The 17,895-nt window shown below is 38.8% G+C and overlaps 1 protein-coding gene across 1 annotated transcript in view; it reads right to left on the bottom strand.

Annotated features, from left to right (window-relative positions):
- The window catches only part of RAB21 (RAB21, member RAS oncogene family), a 34,341-nt gene extending 16,785 nt beyond the window's left edge, over nucleotides 1-17,556 (bottom strand). Inside the window, exons 1-3 of the mRNA XM_001117520.5 lie at nucleotides 17,137-17,556; nucleotides 2,979-3,038; nucleotides 2,132-2,239 (exon numbers count right to left, since the gene is read on the bottom strand). Of these exons, the coding sequence (XP_001117520.1) occupies nucleotides 2,132-2,239; nucleotides 2,979-3,038; nucleotides 17,137-17,289 (321 nt within the window). The 5' untranslated portion in view covers nucleotides 17,290-17,556. The remainder of the gene's footprint in view (nucleotides 1-2,131; nucleotides 2,240-2,978; nucleotides 3,039-17,136) is intronic.
- Nucleotides 17,557-17,895: the final 339 nt, after the last annotated feature.

Below are 17,895 nucleotides of genomic sequence, written 5' to 3'. Positions count from 1 at the left end.
GTAGTTATCATCACATTATCTTTATAGCAGCACTGAATGACAGTTTTCTCAGTATAGCCCTACCTTTTTGTTTCATTCACATATATGTATAAAGTTTTCAAAGCATTTAACTTCCACTCTTTATTGATTTCACATAAGAAAAATTTGACCATATTGGCATAAAATATACATCTTCATCACCTCAAAAGAAACACAGCAGAATCTAATTATGTATTCCTCTCTTCCATGTGCATATAGTATCACAACCTACTAATCTAATCATTTTTTTTAAAAAAAGTTTGTTAGTCATTTCAAATTAGATACCCCTCCACAAGCACTCTATCTATTCTTTACCCCATACATTTTTGGTGAGTTAGAGATGGTCACAAATTCTTTGTCAATCCTCCCATCAAATATGGCAGAGTCAAATTCCCCACCCTCTGAATTTGGGCGGGCTTTGTAACCTGCTTTGACAAGACAATGTGGCAGAAGTAATGCTGTGCCAATCCCAGACTTAAGCCTTAAGAAGGCCTGGTAGCTTCTACATTTAACTCTTGGGATCCAGTTGTCATATAAAAAGCTTAAGGTAGAACACAGAATAATGAGAGAGCACATACAGTACTGGACGATAAGACACCAGATATAGTGAGAGGCCAGATGGAGAACTAGGCCTCCTTGGATATTCCAGCCCCAGCCAAACTCCCAGTTCAGTGCAGCTCTATGACTGACTCCAGTGACATCACAAAGAGCAGTGAACCTGCCTGGTCAACCCACAGAATCATGAGAAATAATAAGTTACTGTTTTAAGTCAAAAATTTTGGGAGTTTTGTTACATAGCAGTAGAGAACTGGTCACTTTTCAACCTAAATGACTCAATCTTTTTTTTTTTTGAGATGGCATCTCGCTCTGTCACCCAGGCTGGAGTTCAGTGGCGCAATCTAGGCTCACTGCAATCTCTGCCTCCCCGGTTTAAGTAATTCTCCTGCCTCAGCCTCCCAAGTAGCTAAGATTGTAGGCATGTGCCACCACACCCAGCTAATATTTTTAGTATAGATGGGATTTCACCATGTTGGCTGGGCTGGTCTCAAACTCCTGACCTCAAGTGATCTGCCCTCCTTGACCTCCCAAAGTACTGGGATTACAGTGTGAGCCACTGTGCCTGGCCTCAATCTTCTCTTAATACTTAAACTATGTCTTTTCATGCAAAAAGTCAGGAGGGAGGTAACAAACAGCAGCACCAAAATAACTTTTAAAAATCATTAAATCTACAAGGTACCTATTGTTTCATTTTCTACTTCTCGGGTTAAGCTTTTCCAATATTGTTAATAACCCAAGGGCTAACTTGTATATCTGCTCTATCAGATTTAACTGGGAAAAAAAATAAAGAGAAAAAACAAACAAGTAATTTTACCAAGAACGAGCCTGTAAGTCAAGGCATGACAAGCTTCTTCCTTGGCATTACTCCCTGTGGTTACACATTATTGACATATTCCAAGAACAGCTTTAGGAGGAAAGGTCAAATAAGTAACCCATCTGACTGTGATGAAATAAATTACAGTCAGAGGTAAATTAAATGGTAACTCATTTTTGGTCCCAAACAACTTTAAGAGTCATACATATGTGGTGTGTATTTGAAGGGAAGTAAACTAATGAGATAATTTTAAGACTGTCCTTTTAAAACTTTTATTATATTTGGCAAGGAAAAAGCTTAAATGTGATTTTGCTCCTCCTTTTTTCTCTTCACAGTAAAGGAACTTGTCCAGCCACACCAAGTTTAAGAGCCCAATGCCTATGGAATTAAGGAAATAAGTGTGATTTTTCCATAAGAGGGAGAAACAAAAGCCCCCATATTTTTCTGAAGCTCACCTTCAAGTATTTTCCTTCCTTAATATTTGAGAAAGCCATGTAATAAGCCATTAATTATTCTAACATAAATTAATTCATATGAATTAAATATTTCATTAAACATAGGAGTATACCTCCATGTTGTAGGTGAAAAGAAAAATAAAATGTAAGTTGTCACCAGTTATGCACAAATTATATACTTTATTTTTAAAAACAAAACTAATCACATTAGTGAACAAAAGTATATTAATGGATACTTGAAAAATTACTATTGTCCTTCTAAGACATCTACCCATAAATAGAATACCTTCTGAAAAGAATCTTCATCTGTTATGTCATAAACTAAAATAGCTCCATTTGAATCTCTGTAGTAAATTGGACCCAATGCATGGAATCTCTCTTGACCTGCCGTATCCTAAAGAAAGCAACAAATGCTTATTACATCAGAAGAAAAATACAAATCTGCAATTGCAACTATGGTGAACTTTTGATTAATTGGAAAATATGGCATAAAGTCACAGACAACCGCAAAACCCTCCTAACAGAAACAAAACAGCAAAACAGGTCACACAAAAAAATTTTAAGTTATGACCAATATGTAATGTTTTAGTGATATACGACAGTTACTTTTTCCCTCCCAACCTTCCTCCTCCTCAGCAACTTCCCCAACCCCATTAAAAAACCAGTTCAGTTGCCAGAGGGCCAAAACAGCCAACACAGTATTATAAGCCAGGAATAGGCTCTGCCCTAAGTTTAAGTTCCCACACTGGGAGAGACAGGGAAACAGCACATGCATCAAGATCACCAGTCAACAAGTACCCTGCTCCATTATCCTCACCCTACTCTCCATAAGTCATTCCCTTGGAAGGCTGGAATATGGAGACACAGGGTGGGGAAAAAAGGCCAGGCAAGCTGTCCACCCACCCTGTCCTCTCTCTGAAGTGGAACCCTTCTGAGTTGACCCTTCTCCAGCTGAAAAGTTGTAACAGCAATATTCAAATATTCAATTATATTCCAGATATAATTCTCAACCAGATTTTAAGATTATTTTTAATTAAAAAAGAAAAAGTTGTGGCTAAGCTCCAATAAACTTAAAAAAAAAAAATAAAAAAGGAAGAAGCCTCCATGCATAAGAGTTGAAAAAGCTCACTTACCCATATGGCAAGGTTTACTCTTTTCCCACCAATATTTAACTTCTTTGTTAAGAATGATGCCTAAAAAGAGAAATATACATTAAACAATGTTTCATATAAAATACGGTTCTTTATCCTAACAACTATAGATGAATGAATCATCTCAATGTAAAAGTTATCTGGGAGAAAAAGTAATCACCGAGTTTCAAATTAATGATCGAAATTGTTTCATTAAAGATATTATTTACATTTTTACCTAAAAAAAAATCATGTTTTCTGAACATAGGTTATTAAAAATACACAGAAAATAAGTACTTTTTTCTTAATACTTTTCCTTATCTAAGTGGAACAAAATTTTCCCTAGAGCATTTAATTTGATGCTACCTTATCTACTCACAGAAATAAAGAGTTTAAGAGATTTCTAAGATAAAATAAATGTTTACTGGTGGTTTACTTAATGTACAAATATCAATATTATTCAAAATGGTTCCACAATTACTTCGTAACTCAATTGTTTAACATATATTCAGTAATTATCCTAAGCATTAAAGTCAGAGAAATGAAAGGACATGGTTCTAGCTTTTACACTCTATTAGAGAAACAAAAATAAAGAGAAGTACAATTCCATGTGATAACTGCTAAAATGGAGGGTTTGCCAAATACACTGTAAAGATAGTACTGAGAAAGGAAGTGTAACAGTTGTCTGAATGAGTCAAAGAAGGCTTCAGAGAGAAGGTAATGATCTCCCCTTTAGGAGCAGTAGGGGTTTTTTCTGATAGATGAGTGATGCCACTGAAGCCTCAAATACATGACCCCATCCCCCAGGGAACTCCACGTGGGTATGGTCAATACCAGGGATGAGACTACATAGATGGACTTTACCTTATAGTCTCAATAAAACTTGTTCTAAGACACCAGACATGTATTTAGACACACACACACACACGTCAGGTATACTTTGGAAATGCTATTTATTGATTTTTATACACTAACAATGCACATTAACACATTAGGATGCTGCTAAACAGAAGGCTAGCTGACTGTATTTATACAAGCATTTCCCAAATTCATTTGAACTCTTTTTCCCTGATTTTCTTCTGTATAGCACTGAACCTTTTTTTCCTAGAAAAATACCTAATTCATCCTAAAGAACAACTGTTTGAACACACAGGACTACTGACAATGGAGAATCACTGAATGGTTTCAAGCAATGGGGAAACAGATCTATATTTTAAGAGAATGACCCTGGGATAGGAAGGGAGGTTGGACTAGAAAAGATAGGTAGAAAGAACACTATTACAAAATTAGGGAAAAATATAAAAAAGGAGGTCTGAACTAAGACCATGAAGATAGGAAAGAAAGAACAGAATCAAGAGTTACTGAAGACAAAATATATCCAGAATCCAGAGTCAGCCGACAAGTTTAAAAAAAGGAATAGAGAGGTGAGTTAAGACCTGTGTAGAGACAGTCACATTTAGGTGTATTTATATAGAAGTAAGTACAAAAAAGGTGAAACAGATAAAAAGTCAGGATAGTGAATTACTGAAGGAAAGAAACGCAAGAAATCTCAATTTCAGGAAGGTCTTTTTGCTATGGGCACACCACAGAAAATTAGAACTAAGAAAAGGCCACTGGATGCAGTGATTAACTAAGGAGTCTACAGATAAATATAAATTGCAGAGCTGGGTTCAAACACATGTATGTCTGCCCTCAAGGCCCCAGCTATCCTCAAGATATTTTAGTAAATAAAATAAAAATTATACAGAAAAGGAGAAAAATAAATTAAATGCCAAAACAGCAAATTAACCTGAAAAATGCAAAGACCAAATACATGTTACGACAATAAATGACTTCTCCCATTTATGCTAGCATAGGGGCTAAGAATATGAACTTTGGAGCAGAACCTGTGGATCTGAATCTCAGCTTTGCTACATACTAGCTGTGTAATTTATCTGAACTCAATCATTTTCATGGTTTCAGTATTAATGCCATACGGAAAAAAAACAAAATCTGAATCCTATCCGAATATTTAATGGATAGGTCAATTTAAATGCCTCTTTTTCAAATACATGACTGAACCAATCTTCTCCCCAAAATTGGATTTTCATTCTGATTTTAGTATTTTGATCACATTTGCCTTCTCATTGAAGTTTAGAACCTTAAAAATATCTTCTTAAGCCCTTGTCAGTCCATATGCTTCCAAAATCTACCAAGCCTTGACTTCACATTTCCTCTGGGGTCTATGACCACAAGTCTCTTATTATGTCATAACATAAATACCTCTGGTTCACCTCACACCCTACTCTGCATGCCATATTATCTTCCCAAAGCTTCCCTGGTTTAAAAAAAACAAAAAAACCCTTACAACTCATTGAAGGATTCCCTAATAGGTTATCATTTTTAATAAGTATGCTTCAATATCCCTGCTGACAGCTAATATCATAACCTTTTGATCATGAGTGTTGTAGAGATTTCTCAGAAGGGAGTGCATCAGAGTTGGTAAAGCTCCCTCATTTCTTTTCTACTGTCCCCTCCGAAATTTCCCACCACTCTCCCATAGTAAATTTAAAGGACAGTATTAAGTCTCCCCTAAGGAACTATGGATACACAAAACACTTTTATGGAAAGGGTACACATCACAACATTGATTATACAATGAAAAACAAAAACAATGAAATTATCTGTGTTCAATTAATAGGTAAGTAGTTAAAAATTCACAAAAATAGCCCATCCATGCAGTAAAAACACTAGACAGTCATTTCTACTACTGCTGCTAATATGAGCTAACATTTATTAAATGTTCATTTTCTGCCAAGTACTGTGCTATGCACTTTTCACAAAATCATTAATAAGCTGCTTCTTTATAAAAGTTGGGGAGCCTGCATTTACAATTAAAAGTATCAAAGCCTTATCTTTATATCCAAAGACTTCCACAATGTGTCCACATCTATCTTCTTACGATAGCTTCCAATATTTCTTTACTTATTCTCCAACTTGTATGGCTTTTTTGCATCCTCTGCAATTCTTCTGCCCATAAAATTCCCCTCTAATTTGGGCCTATTCTCTGTTCTCTATCTAAATTCCACTTATCCAAATATGGCTCTTTTTCCCTGAAATTTCATGTTCTCTTATACTCATGCATGCAATGCACACTAAATTTTCCTATCCTAAAGAATTTTAGGGAATCAACTCTACATTTACTGCAGCTTATACTATCTTATACTATAAATTATCTTTTCATGGGTGTAAGTATTCTGTTAACTAGATTATATATTTTTATTTAACGTTTTTACAGCACTTACAATGAAATGGGCAGTGTTCCAAGAGCTTCTCAAATATTAATTCATTTAATTCTCAGGTGCCAATAATGCCCTGTGAGTCAGAGATAATTGTTATCCATGTATTACAGACGTGGAAAATGAGGCATAAGGAGGGTAAATATCTTGCCCAAGGTCACACAGTAAGTGACACAGTGCCATTTGAAATTCCAGGCAGTTTGGCTCCAGATATTAATTGTAACTACTATACTACGATACTTCCCAGACTAAGATCTGAGTTCTCTAACACTTCCTCTCTTGTGGAAGAAGTGGGGAAAGTCATAGTACCCTGCCTATAATAGACAGTCAAATACTGTTATTATAGATAAGCACATCTACAATATGCCCTGGTAAATCGATGCAGGTATAATTCAATTTAGTAGAAGATATGCTCCTAAGTTTCCTTACTAATCAAATTATTTTAACTCAGATATATGATGCATATTATCAAAGGATCCCTAGTACATTTTTTTTCCTTCATAATGAAAAACTTAAGCCCTGCTCTAAAATTATGAATATATTTAAGAAGAAAGCTGAAACATCAAGATAGCAGCAAACAGGTATAAAAATAGGCACGTAGACCAATGGAACAATAGAGAACCCAGAAATAAAGCCAAATACACCCACCTGATCTTTGACAAAGCATAAAAAAACAGAAATTTGGGAAAAGATAGCCTATTTAACAAATGGCGCTGGGAAAACCGGCAAGCCACATGTAGAAGAACGAAACTGGATCCTCATCTCTCACCTTATATAAAAATCAACTCAAGATGGATCAAAGACTTAAATCTAAGACCTGAAACCATAAAAATTCTAGAGGATAACATTGGAAAAACTCTTCTAGACACTGGCTTAGACAAAGAATTCATGACTAACACCCCAAAAGCAAATGCAACAAAACAAAAATGAATAAATGGGATCTAATTGAACTAAAATGCTTCTGCACAGCAAAATAAATAACCAGTAGAGTAAACAGACAACCCAGAGTGGGAGAAAATGTTCGTAAACTAAGCATCCAACAAAAGACTAATATCCAGAATCTACAAGGAACTCAAACATATCAGCAAGAAAAAAACAAATAATCCCATCAAAAAGTGGGCAAAGGACATGAAAAGACAATTCTTAAAAGAAGATATACAAACAGCCAACAAACATATGAAAAAATACTCAACATGACTAATTATCAGGGAAATGCAAATTAAAATCACAATGAGACATCCCTTACTCCTGCAAGAATGGCCATAATTAAAAAGTCAATATAACAATAGATGCTAGTGTGGATGTGACCAAAGGGGAGCACTTTTACACTGCTGGTGGGAATGTAAACTAGAACCACCACTATGGAAAACAGGATGGAGATTACTTAAAGAACTAAAAGTATTATAAAACTATCATTTGATCCAGCAATCCCACTACTGAGCATCTACCCAAAAGAAAAGAAGCCATCATATGAAAAAGTCACATGCACAGTTTATTTCAGCACGATTCACAATTCACAATTGCAAAGATATGGAACCAACCTGAGTGTCCATCAACTAACAAGTGAATAAAGAAAATGCAGTATATATATACCATAGAATACTACTCAGCCATAAAAAGGAATGAAATAATGTCTTTTACAGCAACTTGGATGGAGCTGGAAGCCATTATTCTAAGTGAAGTAGCTCAGGAATGGAAAACCAAATATTGTATGTTCTCACTTACAAGTGAGACTTAACCTATGAGGATGCAAAGGTATAAGAATGATATCATGGACTTTGGGTACTCAAGGAGGAAGGTTTGGAGGAGGGTATGGGATAAAACACTACATATTGAACATGGTGTACACTGCTCAGGTGCACCAAAATCTCAGAAATCACCACTGAAGAACTTATCCATGTAACAAAAAACACCTATACCCCCAAAACTATTGAAATAAAAATAAAAATTAATTTATAAAAAAAGATAGCACGCCACTGCACTCCAGCCTGGGCAACAGCGTGAGACTCTGTCTCAAAAAAAAAAAAAAAAAAAAAAAAGATAGCAGCAAACAATCAAAAGGCTGAAATTTGTCTTTTCTTTTTTAATCACCTCTACCAGGCACACTTAATTTGGCCAGACTACTGAGATACCACTGGTTATAATAATTACTCTGGAGCAGTGGTTCTTAATTCTTACATGGTAGTGAGGGTGGGAGAAGTAATTACAAACTTCTTTAAGAATATGAAGAAAGCCATGAACCTACTCACTCCCCAAAACACCCTCATATGCACATACTAAAAACAATTCCCATGTACTTCCAAGAGATTTACAAATGCCTGGCAACATCTCGGTAAAGAACCCCCAGTGTACAAAGGGAAGGAGGGAGAGTGACATTGAACAATAGCCAATTCAAAAGGTTCTAGGACTATAGGAAGGTGGAAAAAACAAAAACAAAAAACAACCATACTGTGTGCCAAGCACTGTGCTTGGGCTTTTTCATTTAATTTTCAACAACTCTGTGAAGCAGATACTTAGTCTTACTTTACGGCTGTGAACCTGATATATTTAAAAAAAATACAGTGACTCATGGAAGGTCAGACAACTCAGCTGGGTGCTGCAGTGGGTGGAAACCTGTCTGACTCCACAATAGTTTTTCCACTGTACAAAGCTAACTATTCTAGAACATACACACATTTCTTAACCTGGCACTCCTCCACTTGGACAGTAAGCGTTCTTGGACCCTAACCTCCCCAAATATTCTCAGGGTAGGCACAAAATATTACTAGCAAGGATCCAAGTAAGTAATGGCACATTTTCCACCCTATCTCCTTCAAATCCTGAGTTATTTCACCAGTACATCTTCTAATCCCAATTATTTCATCTTCTATGCTTTAGTGAGATTAAAAAATTAACAATCTTATCAGCTCAGGTTGTCATCTGTAACTTGTATTAACACCTGATTCTTGTTTACCCAACTGCTTACCGGAAATCACAGTGGATGACAAAAAAAAAAGAAAATGCTATTAAAAAAAAAAAATTGACAGGTAATCACAGGGAGGAGGAAAAAAATTAAAAATTAAAAAACCTAAAAAGAAAAGGATTACTAAGAAATAATAGGGAAAAAATATATCTGCCAAATTAAAGTCTTTTCATAACTTGTTTAATCAATTTTTTGGTTCTGTTAGCCGGACCATTTGCTGTGCTTGCTAACTACTGTTCTGGCAAAGCAAACCACCTAAAGTAGTATTTAACAATTATAAGGTATCTGTTGAAAGCAACATAGTAACTACACTGTGAACAAATACTTTCCTGGCTTTATCTAGTATCAACTAAATTCAACAGACTTCATTAATTGGGGGCCTAGGGTGGGGGAGTGTATGAGTAAGAGAGAGTGCGTGTGTGCAAAATAAATATTCTTGCTAGTTGCTAACACTGGTACAGACTTAAGTATTTAAAGAATGTACAATTGTCAATTTTTAAAATAAAATAAAAAAATAAATGAATAAAGCATTACCACTTCCAGACTTAAGACATGACAGAATTCAGGCAGGTTAATTTATAAAATTGGCCCTCTCTAGCAAGGCAATAAAAATTAGCTATCAAAAAACTAAGCTAGGCCGGGCGCAGTGGCTCATGCCTGTAATCCCAACACTTTGGGAGGCCAAGGTGGGTGGATCACCTGAGGTCAGGAGTTCAAGACCAGCCTGACCAAAAAGGTGAAACCCCATTTCTACTAAAAATACAAAATTAACCGCGCGCTACGGTGGGCACCCATAATCCCAGCTACTTGGGAGGCTGAGGCAGGAGAATTGCTTGAACCCAGGGGGCAAAGGTTGCAGTGAACCAAGATCATGCCACTCCACTCCAGCCTGGGCGAAAGAGCGATACTCCATCTCAGTGAAAAAAAAAAAGGAAAAAAAAAAAAAAAAAAAAAACCCTAAGCTAGGTGCTTGAATATTTCCACATTTCTTCTTAGTTCCTAAAAACAAGGATTTTAATTAGTTTAAGAGTCCAAATAAAAATTTTCAAAAGGAAAGTCAAGGAATCACATTTAAAGAGTAACTCAAAGCACAAAGCAGAAAATGGCAGTCAGATATAGAAATTTGTGGCCACATTCAGAAAAACTCATTTCTTAAGTAAAATCACCCAAACTTCCATAAAATACTAAGGGGAAAAAGATTTTAAAAAGAACTTCAATTATTATACTGTATGAAGATATTATAATAAATCACTTAAATCAACAGTCATGTGGCTTTCAATGATACTAGAAGACACTTTGAACACTCAAAATATTCTTTGTGCAAACAAAGAAACCAAGATTCCTAGACTAAGACTATGATGCAAAACGTAAAACCACTGATTTATTTTTAAAAAAGCAGTAGACTAGGCTTAAGAAAAAAAAGCACACCATTTCTATTTTTAAAATTTATTGATTTATTTATTACTATTTTATTTTTATTTTTTTGAGATGGAGTCTTGCTCTGTCACCCAGGCTGGAGTGCAATGGTGCAATCTTGGGTCACAGTAACCTTTGCCTCCCAGGTTCAAGTGATGCTCCTTCCTTAGTCTCCCGAGTAGCTGGGATTACAGGTATCCAGCATCATGCCCGGCTAATTTTTGTATTTTTGTAGAGACGAGGTTTCACCATGTTGGCTAGGCTGGTCTTGAACTCCTGACCTCTGGTGATCCACCCACCTCAGCCTCCCAAAGTGCTGCACTTACAGGCGTGAGCCACCATGCCTGGCCCTTTTATTTTTATTTTTTAAAAACAGGGTCTCACTATGTTGCCCAGGTTGGTCTTAAACTCCTGGGCTCCAGCTATCCTCCTCCCTATGCCTCTCAAAGTGCTGGGATTACTGGGCCACTATGCTCAGCTGGTACACCATTTCTATTTGTGGGACCTTGGAAATTTAATTCAAGTATTTTTTATTTTTTAAGAGACAGAGTCTCACTCCGTGACCTAGCTGGAGTGCAGTGGCACAATCATAGCTCACTGCTGCCTCAACTTCTTAGGCGCAAGTGATTCACCAGCCTCAGCCTCCTGAGTATCCAGGAATATGAGTGTGCACCACCATGCCCAGCTTTTTTTTTTTAACTAGAGATGGAGTCTTGTTACGTCACCCATGCTGGTCTTGAACTTGTGTCCTCAAGCAATCCTCCCACCTCATCCTCCCAAAGCATGGGATTATAGGTGCGAGCCACCGCACCCAGCTGAATCCAAGTCTTAGTTTCCTCATTTGCCAAACTGTCAGGATACTACCTGCCTAGCCAACCTTATAGCACTACTTTGCTAATCACCCAGGCACCTATCCTAGACTTCAGGAGACAGGCAGAATTCTATAGTTGGGACTCTAAAAAGAAAGGGGACTGTTGATCTCGATTAATCTTCAATAAGCACCTTCAATAAGAGGGGGGGAAAAAAAAGAGTACATAACCTAGAAGCACAGATATAAAGAGGGCATACCAAATTGAGGAAGTGGTTAAAACCAAAATGGCACAATCCTTTAAGAATAAAGTCAAGAAAAGTAACTGATATTTAAAGTACCTTGCTCATCTTTATATTCCCCAGCTAATACAATGTTTGACATATACCATGTATAAAATAAATGTTTCTTAAATTTAACTGCGTAGATTCAACCGTATTGCCTTCACAAATTTCAGAGAAATAGTAGTAGTAACTCCCTCACTCCAATTGTCTTTCTTATTTCTGCCAAATTTATCAAAGCCTCAAATCAGCGAGGAAACCACACAAGAGAGCTTGTGTAAGTTAAGAGAGCTTACCTACAGGATTATTCCATAACTACCAGTAACCCTGGAGCAGCTCTGGAAAAAGAGGGCCACACTAAAACACCAAAGTATGGCAAATGTCACAATCAAAAAAAAAAAAAAAAAAAGAAAGAAAGTAAGTGAATTGCGGAAATGTAGGTATCAGTGAAAACACCAGAACGGATTTGCTTTATTTTAAAAATATTTATCTAATCTATAAGCAATTTTACAATGTAATGACCCCTCAGAGACAGCATGAGTTCTCAAAATAATTCACGTGAAAATAATCCCATTACCTTTTTTGACTCAATTACCTTGAAAGAAAAACATAAATCCAGCATCATCTATTCATTTAACAGCAAACAGCAAACATTTATTACACAAACATGTGCCAGGCTCTGTGCTAGGAGCTTTACACATGATGGCTGTCCATGTAATCCACATAAAGTCCTATAAGTAAGGTACTCCCATTTTACAGAAAAGGAGCTCGCTTACAGGCATTAGAATATCCTGTCAGGATAATGATGGCTATGAAGTGAGAGTAAGAATTCAAACCCCAGTCTAACTTCAAAGTCCGTTCTCTTTTCATCACATTATATGGCCTCCTCATAGATCTGAGTACTGCAGAAACAGCATATCTTGTCTTCTACAAGAATTTGACAAGGCATCTCATGATAATCTTGTGGGCAAGACAGATGTGGCTTGAGCAAAAAGGAGAACTGCAATGCTGGAGTAACTGTTAACATTTTATTAAGGGATTTGTGTCCACTAGGTAGTAGCCCATAGAGTCAGTCTTCCATTATTATTAATATGTATAGCACTCCATTAATAACTGTTTCTTACTCAAGGGAAGGAGGAGGGAATGGCCTGTGACCCTCCCTAAGATTCTATATGTCTACAGAAAATAGAACTTCCGGTCATGCATCACTGGACTACAGTAAGACTTGCTACAGAGCTTTGTACTTGGCCCTCTCTCCCCCTGCTTTCTTTCAAAATCTTTAATAATGACCTGTTGGGAATATTAAAGGCATTCTTACCTAACTTTCAGATGGCAAAGTTAAAAAGTAGCTAATCCAGACAGTAGATTCCACACCTTATTCTTTGCATGTCCAGGACCCAACCCAGTGCCTGGTCCACAGGAGCCCAGTCAGTGTTTCGTGAATTACAGAATCCAAATTAAAAAGGACATTAACAGGCTTACCTACTGGAGTAAATCTACCAAAGTCAACCTTAATGGGTCAAGTGTATTAGAAACAAAAGAAAAAGCTTAACTACAATACCAAAGAAAAGAGAATTTGAGAGATACAAATAATGCTTTTTTTTTTTTTTGAAGCAATTAAGACTAAGATGTTTCAATTGACAGCAAATTCAGTGTTTACCAAAGTGAGAGCTTCCCCAAAAGCTCACAGAATCTACTTCAGTGTTGGAAAAGGATTCTCAACAGGTGAGGTGATAGCCTGCAATTCTCTGTTCAGTTCAAACCACCACGCCTGGAATTATTTCTACAGCTCAACGAATCACACTTTAAGGAAAGAGGGAAAACGATTAAATAGTGTCTAGAAGAGATATCAAGATAGTGAAAGGGCCATGCACAGTGGCTCATACCTGTAATTTCAGCATTTCAGGAGGCCAAAGCAGGAGGATTGCTTGAGCTCAGAGTTCTAGAACAGCCTGGGCAACATAGCAAAACCTCAACTCTACTAAAAATAAAGAAAAAAACTAGCCATGCATTGTGGCGCACGCCTGTGGTCCCAGCTACTTGGAGGCTGAGGTGGAAGGATTACTTGAGCCCAGGAATTGGAGGCTGCAGGCAGCTATGATAGCACCACTGCACTCCAGCCTGCAAAACAGAGCAAGACTCTGCCTCCAAAAACAAAAAAAAAAAAGTGAAAGGATTTAAAACGATGTCACTGTCACTGGAAATCTAGTTAAGGGAACTAGAGTTGTTCACCCAAGAGAAGACTAGATAGTTATCTTCAACTCTCAGAAGGAATGTCATATGAGATACCAAGATTCAGAAGGGAGAATTAGGACTGAAAAATACAGGGAAACAGATTTTGCCTTTCTATACAGAAAAACTTACTAGAAATTAGACCTGTCTAAAAATGAAGTGGGACCAGGAGTGGTGGCTCACACCTGTAATCCCAGCACTTTGGGAGGCCAAGGAAGGTGGATCACCTGAGGTCAGCAGTTCGAGACCAGCCTGGCCAACATGGCAAAATCCCATCTCTACTAAACATACAAAAATTAGCCAGGCATGGAGGCACGCGCCTGTAGTCCCAGCTACTCGGAAGGCTGAGGCAGGAGAATCGCTTGAATCCAGGAGATGGAGGTTGCAGCGAGTTGAGATCGTACCCCTAGACTCCGGCCTGGGTGATAAGAGTGAGACTCTGTCTCAAAAACAAAACAAAACAAAATTTTAAATGAAATGGGCCACCTTAGGACATAGTGAGCTTTCCACTTTCCATAATACCAGTTCATTTCACCACCAAGATGTTAAAAAAAAAAGGGGGGGGGGACAACCACTTGACTAAACATTAAAAGACCAAAATAGTGATCCATACATAAACTATCTTAAATTCCTGTCAATCCTGCAATTCTTTGAAATGTATGAGAATGTACTTTATAGAAATACAAAGTAGTTTACAGAGATAGGTACTCTGTTGACAAGAAAAAAGGTGAACTCTTCCTCTCATATCTTCTCACACCATTTCCTCTCCATTTGGAAATTAAAAAGATACAAAGTTGTGTCTTACAAGTCACATAAATCAAATTCCTCTGAAAAATTGTTAAGAAAGATGAGGTGAACTGGTATCTCTGAAAGGGATTAGACACATTGCTGTTTACATACATCGGTGTACAACAAAATCCTAAATTCTATAATATAATTCAGATATTAACACTGGGTATCTACTACAACTTCGTCCTCCCCTGTGTAGGAGTGCAGTGGCTTTTCATATATTTAAAAACTTTTACTTTGCTTTTAGCTTCAAGAATGTTTTAGAAATTTATGAAAAGGTATGGCCAGGCGCGGTGGCTCATGTCTGTAATCCCAGCACTTTGGAAAGCTAAGACAGGCAAATCACCTGAGGTCAGGAGTTCGAGACCTGCCTGGCCAATATGGTGAAACCCCATCTCTACTAAAAATACAAAAAAATTAGCCAGGCATGGTGGCACGTGCCTGTAATCCCAGCTGCTTGGGAGGTTGATGCAGGACAATCACTTGACCCAGGAGGTGGAGGTTGCAGTGAGTGAAGATTGCTGCACTTCAGCCTGGGTGAAAGGGCAAGATTCAAGTTATCCTTTGAAAAAAACGCGAAGACCTCAATTACAATAGTTTTCTTTTATCTTAGATCTTTGCATAAAGGAAAACACTAGATGGGTTATTTACCAATATCCAGAGGTAATGTGATTTTATTGCTCAAAATCTGAAGTCAGACAGGGGTTCAAATTTGAGCTTGGACACTCCTGTACCACTGACTTGTGGTAATATTACTGTCAGCAAAATTACTCAACTAAACCTGTTTCCTCACCTGTAGGGCTATCCACTAAACTATCCACTTCATAGGGTGTTATAAGAATTAAATGACAGAAATCAAGCAAAATAATCAGCACAGTAAGAACTCACTAAATGTTAGCTATTGTTACCACTTTACCTAAGTAAATCTCTAAACTTCTAAACGATCCTGGGTATTTGTCCAGTGAATTTTCTTGATCCAAAACACAAGGCTCTCACTAACAGGACACTGAACAATAACAATTCATTATTAAAATTTTGTTAGTGCTCTGGTACAAGGATTTTTTTTTAATGCAGTTTCCTGGCACTCACTTTTTCAGAAATGCTTTACATACGAGTAAAAACAGAAGAGTAAAAATAGAACATGGAATCAGAGCCAGAGCGTCTTGTAAATTCTAGACTCAGTTTAATAATAGCATCAAACATCCAATGTCACAACAATTAGGATATTACGCATTCTATTAAGTAGTGTTGATGTTTTCACATACTACACATTTACTAATTAAGACCTATTGTGCAAGTTGGGGCAGTAAAGATAGACAACTTACACTGGACCAGGTCATCAGGGCTTTTTCTGTATATTTATCCTGACAACCCTATGAGCTAGATACTACCATTATGGCCATTTTAACAGAAGAAACAGGCACAGACAGGTTAAGTAACTTACCCAGTATGACACAGCTAGTTAAATGGATGGAGGTGAGACATGAACCTAGACAATCAGGCTCAAAAGTGCACTAGACTTTACTGCCTTTGGACAAATTGATAAGTCAAATTAGTAGGATAAATTTCTTTTAATACATGAAAACTGATTTCTCTGGGAGAGTGGGGTGAGTACAACTCCCTTAAAGGCCTGGCTTCACTCTCAATCAATGATAACATGTTAACACCTTTCCAATGTACCTGTAGAAGCCGGCCTTTTATTACAGGTAAAGAAAATTAGTAACAGCACCGGCTTTTAGTCTGGGGACCAATTGTTGGTCAGTATTCACTTGATGTTTCAGCGTGGGTCAATCGACCTCGCAGAATATGAGTGACCCACAAGTCAGACCCACGCAGGCTGCAATGAAACTGCGTAACACGCCTGGGCAAGCGGTCATTTCAAAAAACCTCCAGAGATGGCTCTTTTGCCATTCCTGTTACTCAGGACAAAATGGAACTTGCATAAACACTTAGTCATCAGTAAGCGCTGAAGTTACAAATCACCTAATTCACAAAATCGAATCCGCAGCTAAGTTCCTAATTATGAAAGAAAGAAAAGGAGCTAACATTTGAAGACTGCAACGCTGAAGACACCTGGGGCCCAGGAAGTGCAGTAAATGGGAAAAAAAAAAAAAAAAGCCCACAGACGGGGACCACAACGTGCGCAGCCACCACGGAGGACACTGGGGACTTTTCAGGGCCCTTCCACTTCCCTCCCAACCAGCCTGTCCTCGCGTCTACAGGCTGCCCCGACCTGGTGATTCCCCAGGGCGAATTGGGAAAGGTAAACCGAAGGCGGAGATGACAGGCCTGGGATTTACCAGCCTAGATCCAGGGGGCCGGGGCGGCAAAGTTTCCCCAGCCCCAGAGGGGTAGGGGCCCTGAGGCGCCCCCTCCCGCTCCCCGAGGTCCGCACCTGCAGAGTTGTGATGTGCTTGTCGTTAAACTTGTTCTCGCAGTAGCGCAGCACCAGCGACGTCTTCCCCACGCAGCCTTCCCCCAGCAGCACCACCTTGAACGAGTAGGCTCGGCCCGCCGCCGCCGCCCCGCTGCCGCCGGCCGCAGCCATCCCGTCGCTTCCCGGCCGCCCGAGCCCGAGTGTCGCGCCGGCCTCCCCACAGCCGCGGCAGCGCCTTTACAGCCACAGCCGGCTCAGCCCCCACCACCCCGGCTCCGCCGACCCGGGCGCTGTCCCTACTCCCTCCTCGGGCGAGGCCTGGAAGGGCTGAGGGAAAGTCCGAGGACGAAGGGCCCCAGCCCACCACGTCAGGCACCGGAGGAAAGGCGAAGAACGATCCCTCTCTGCCTCCCTCTAATGGCGTCTCCTTCCTCCTACGTCACACCTCGGGTCACGTGAGCGCCGCGGCCGGGGCGGCCCCTGCGACTAGCCCCAGAAGAACGTGCCTGGACGTGGGCGGGGCTTCTGGAGCATCTCCAGGGGTGGAGCTGGATGTGAGTCAAGCGCCTACTGGCAATCTAGGGCAGAGCCCCGCCGCTTGTGAGCCACCTCTGCTCTGCAGTTGGTGGGAGCCTGCGGGAATAAGGAACCAGGAATTTGAGGTGAGCCCACCTCTGGTGAAATGAAGTGCAGAACTTCATCGTTTTTGCCGAGGGGATGTTCAAAAGGCTAATGATCTCTTACACCAGAGGTCACTGTAAACCAAATCTGTCAAGG

The sequence above is a fragment of the Macaca mulatta genome, chromosome 11, assembly GCF_049350105.2.
Source record: "Macaca mulatta isolate MMU2019108-1 chromosome 11, T2T-MMU8v2.0, whole genome shotgun sequence".
NCBI lineage: Eukaryota > Metazoa > Chordata > Mammalia > Primates > Cercopithecidae > Macaca > Macaca mulatta.
Note: the sequence above shows the minus strand (reverse complement) of the source record. Positions and strands in the feature narration are given on the sequence as shown.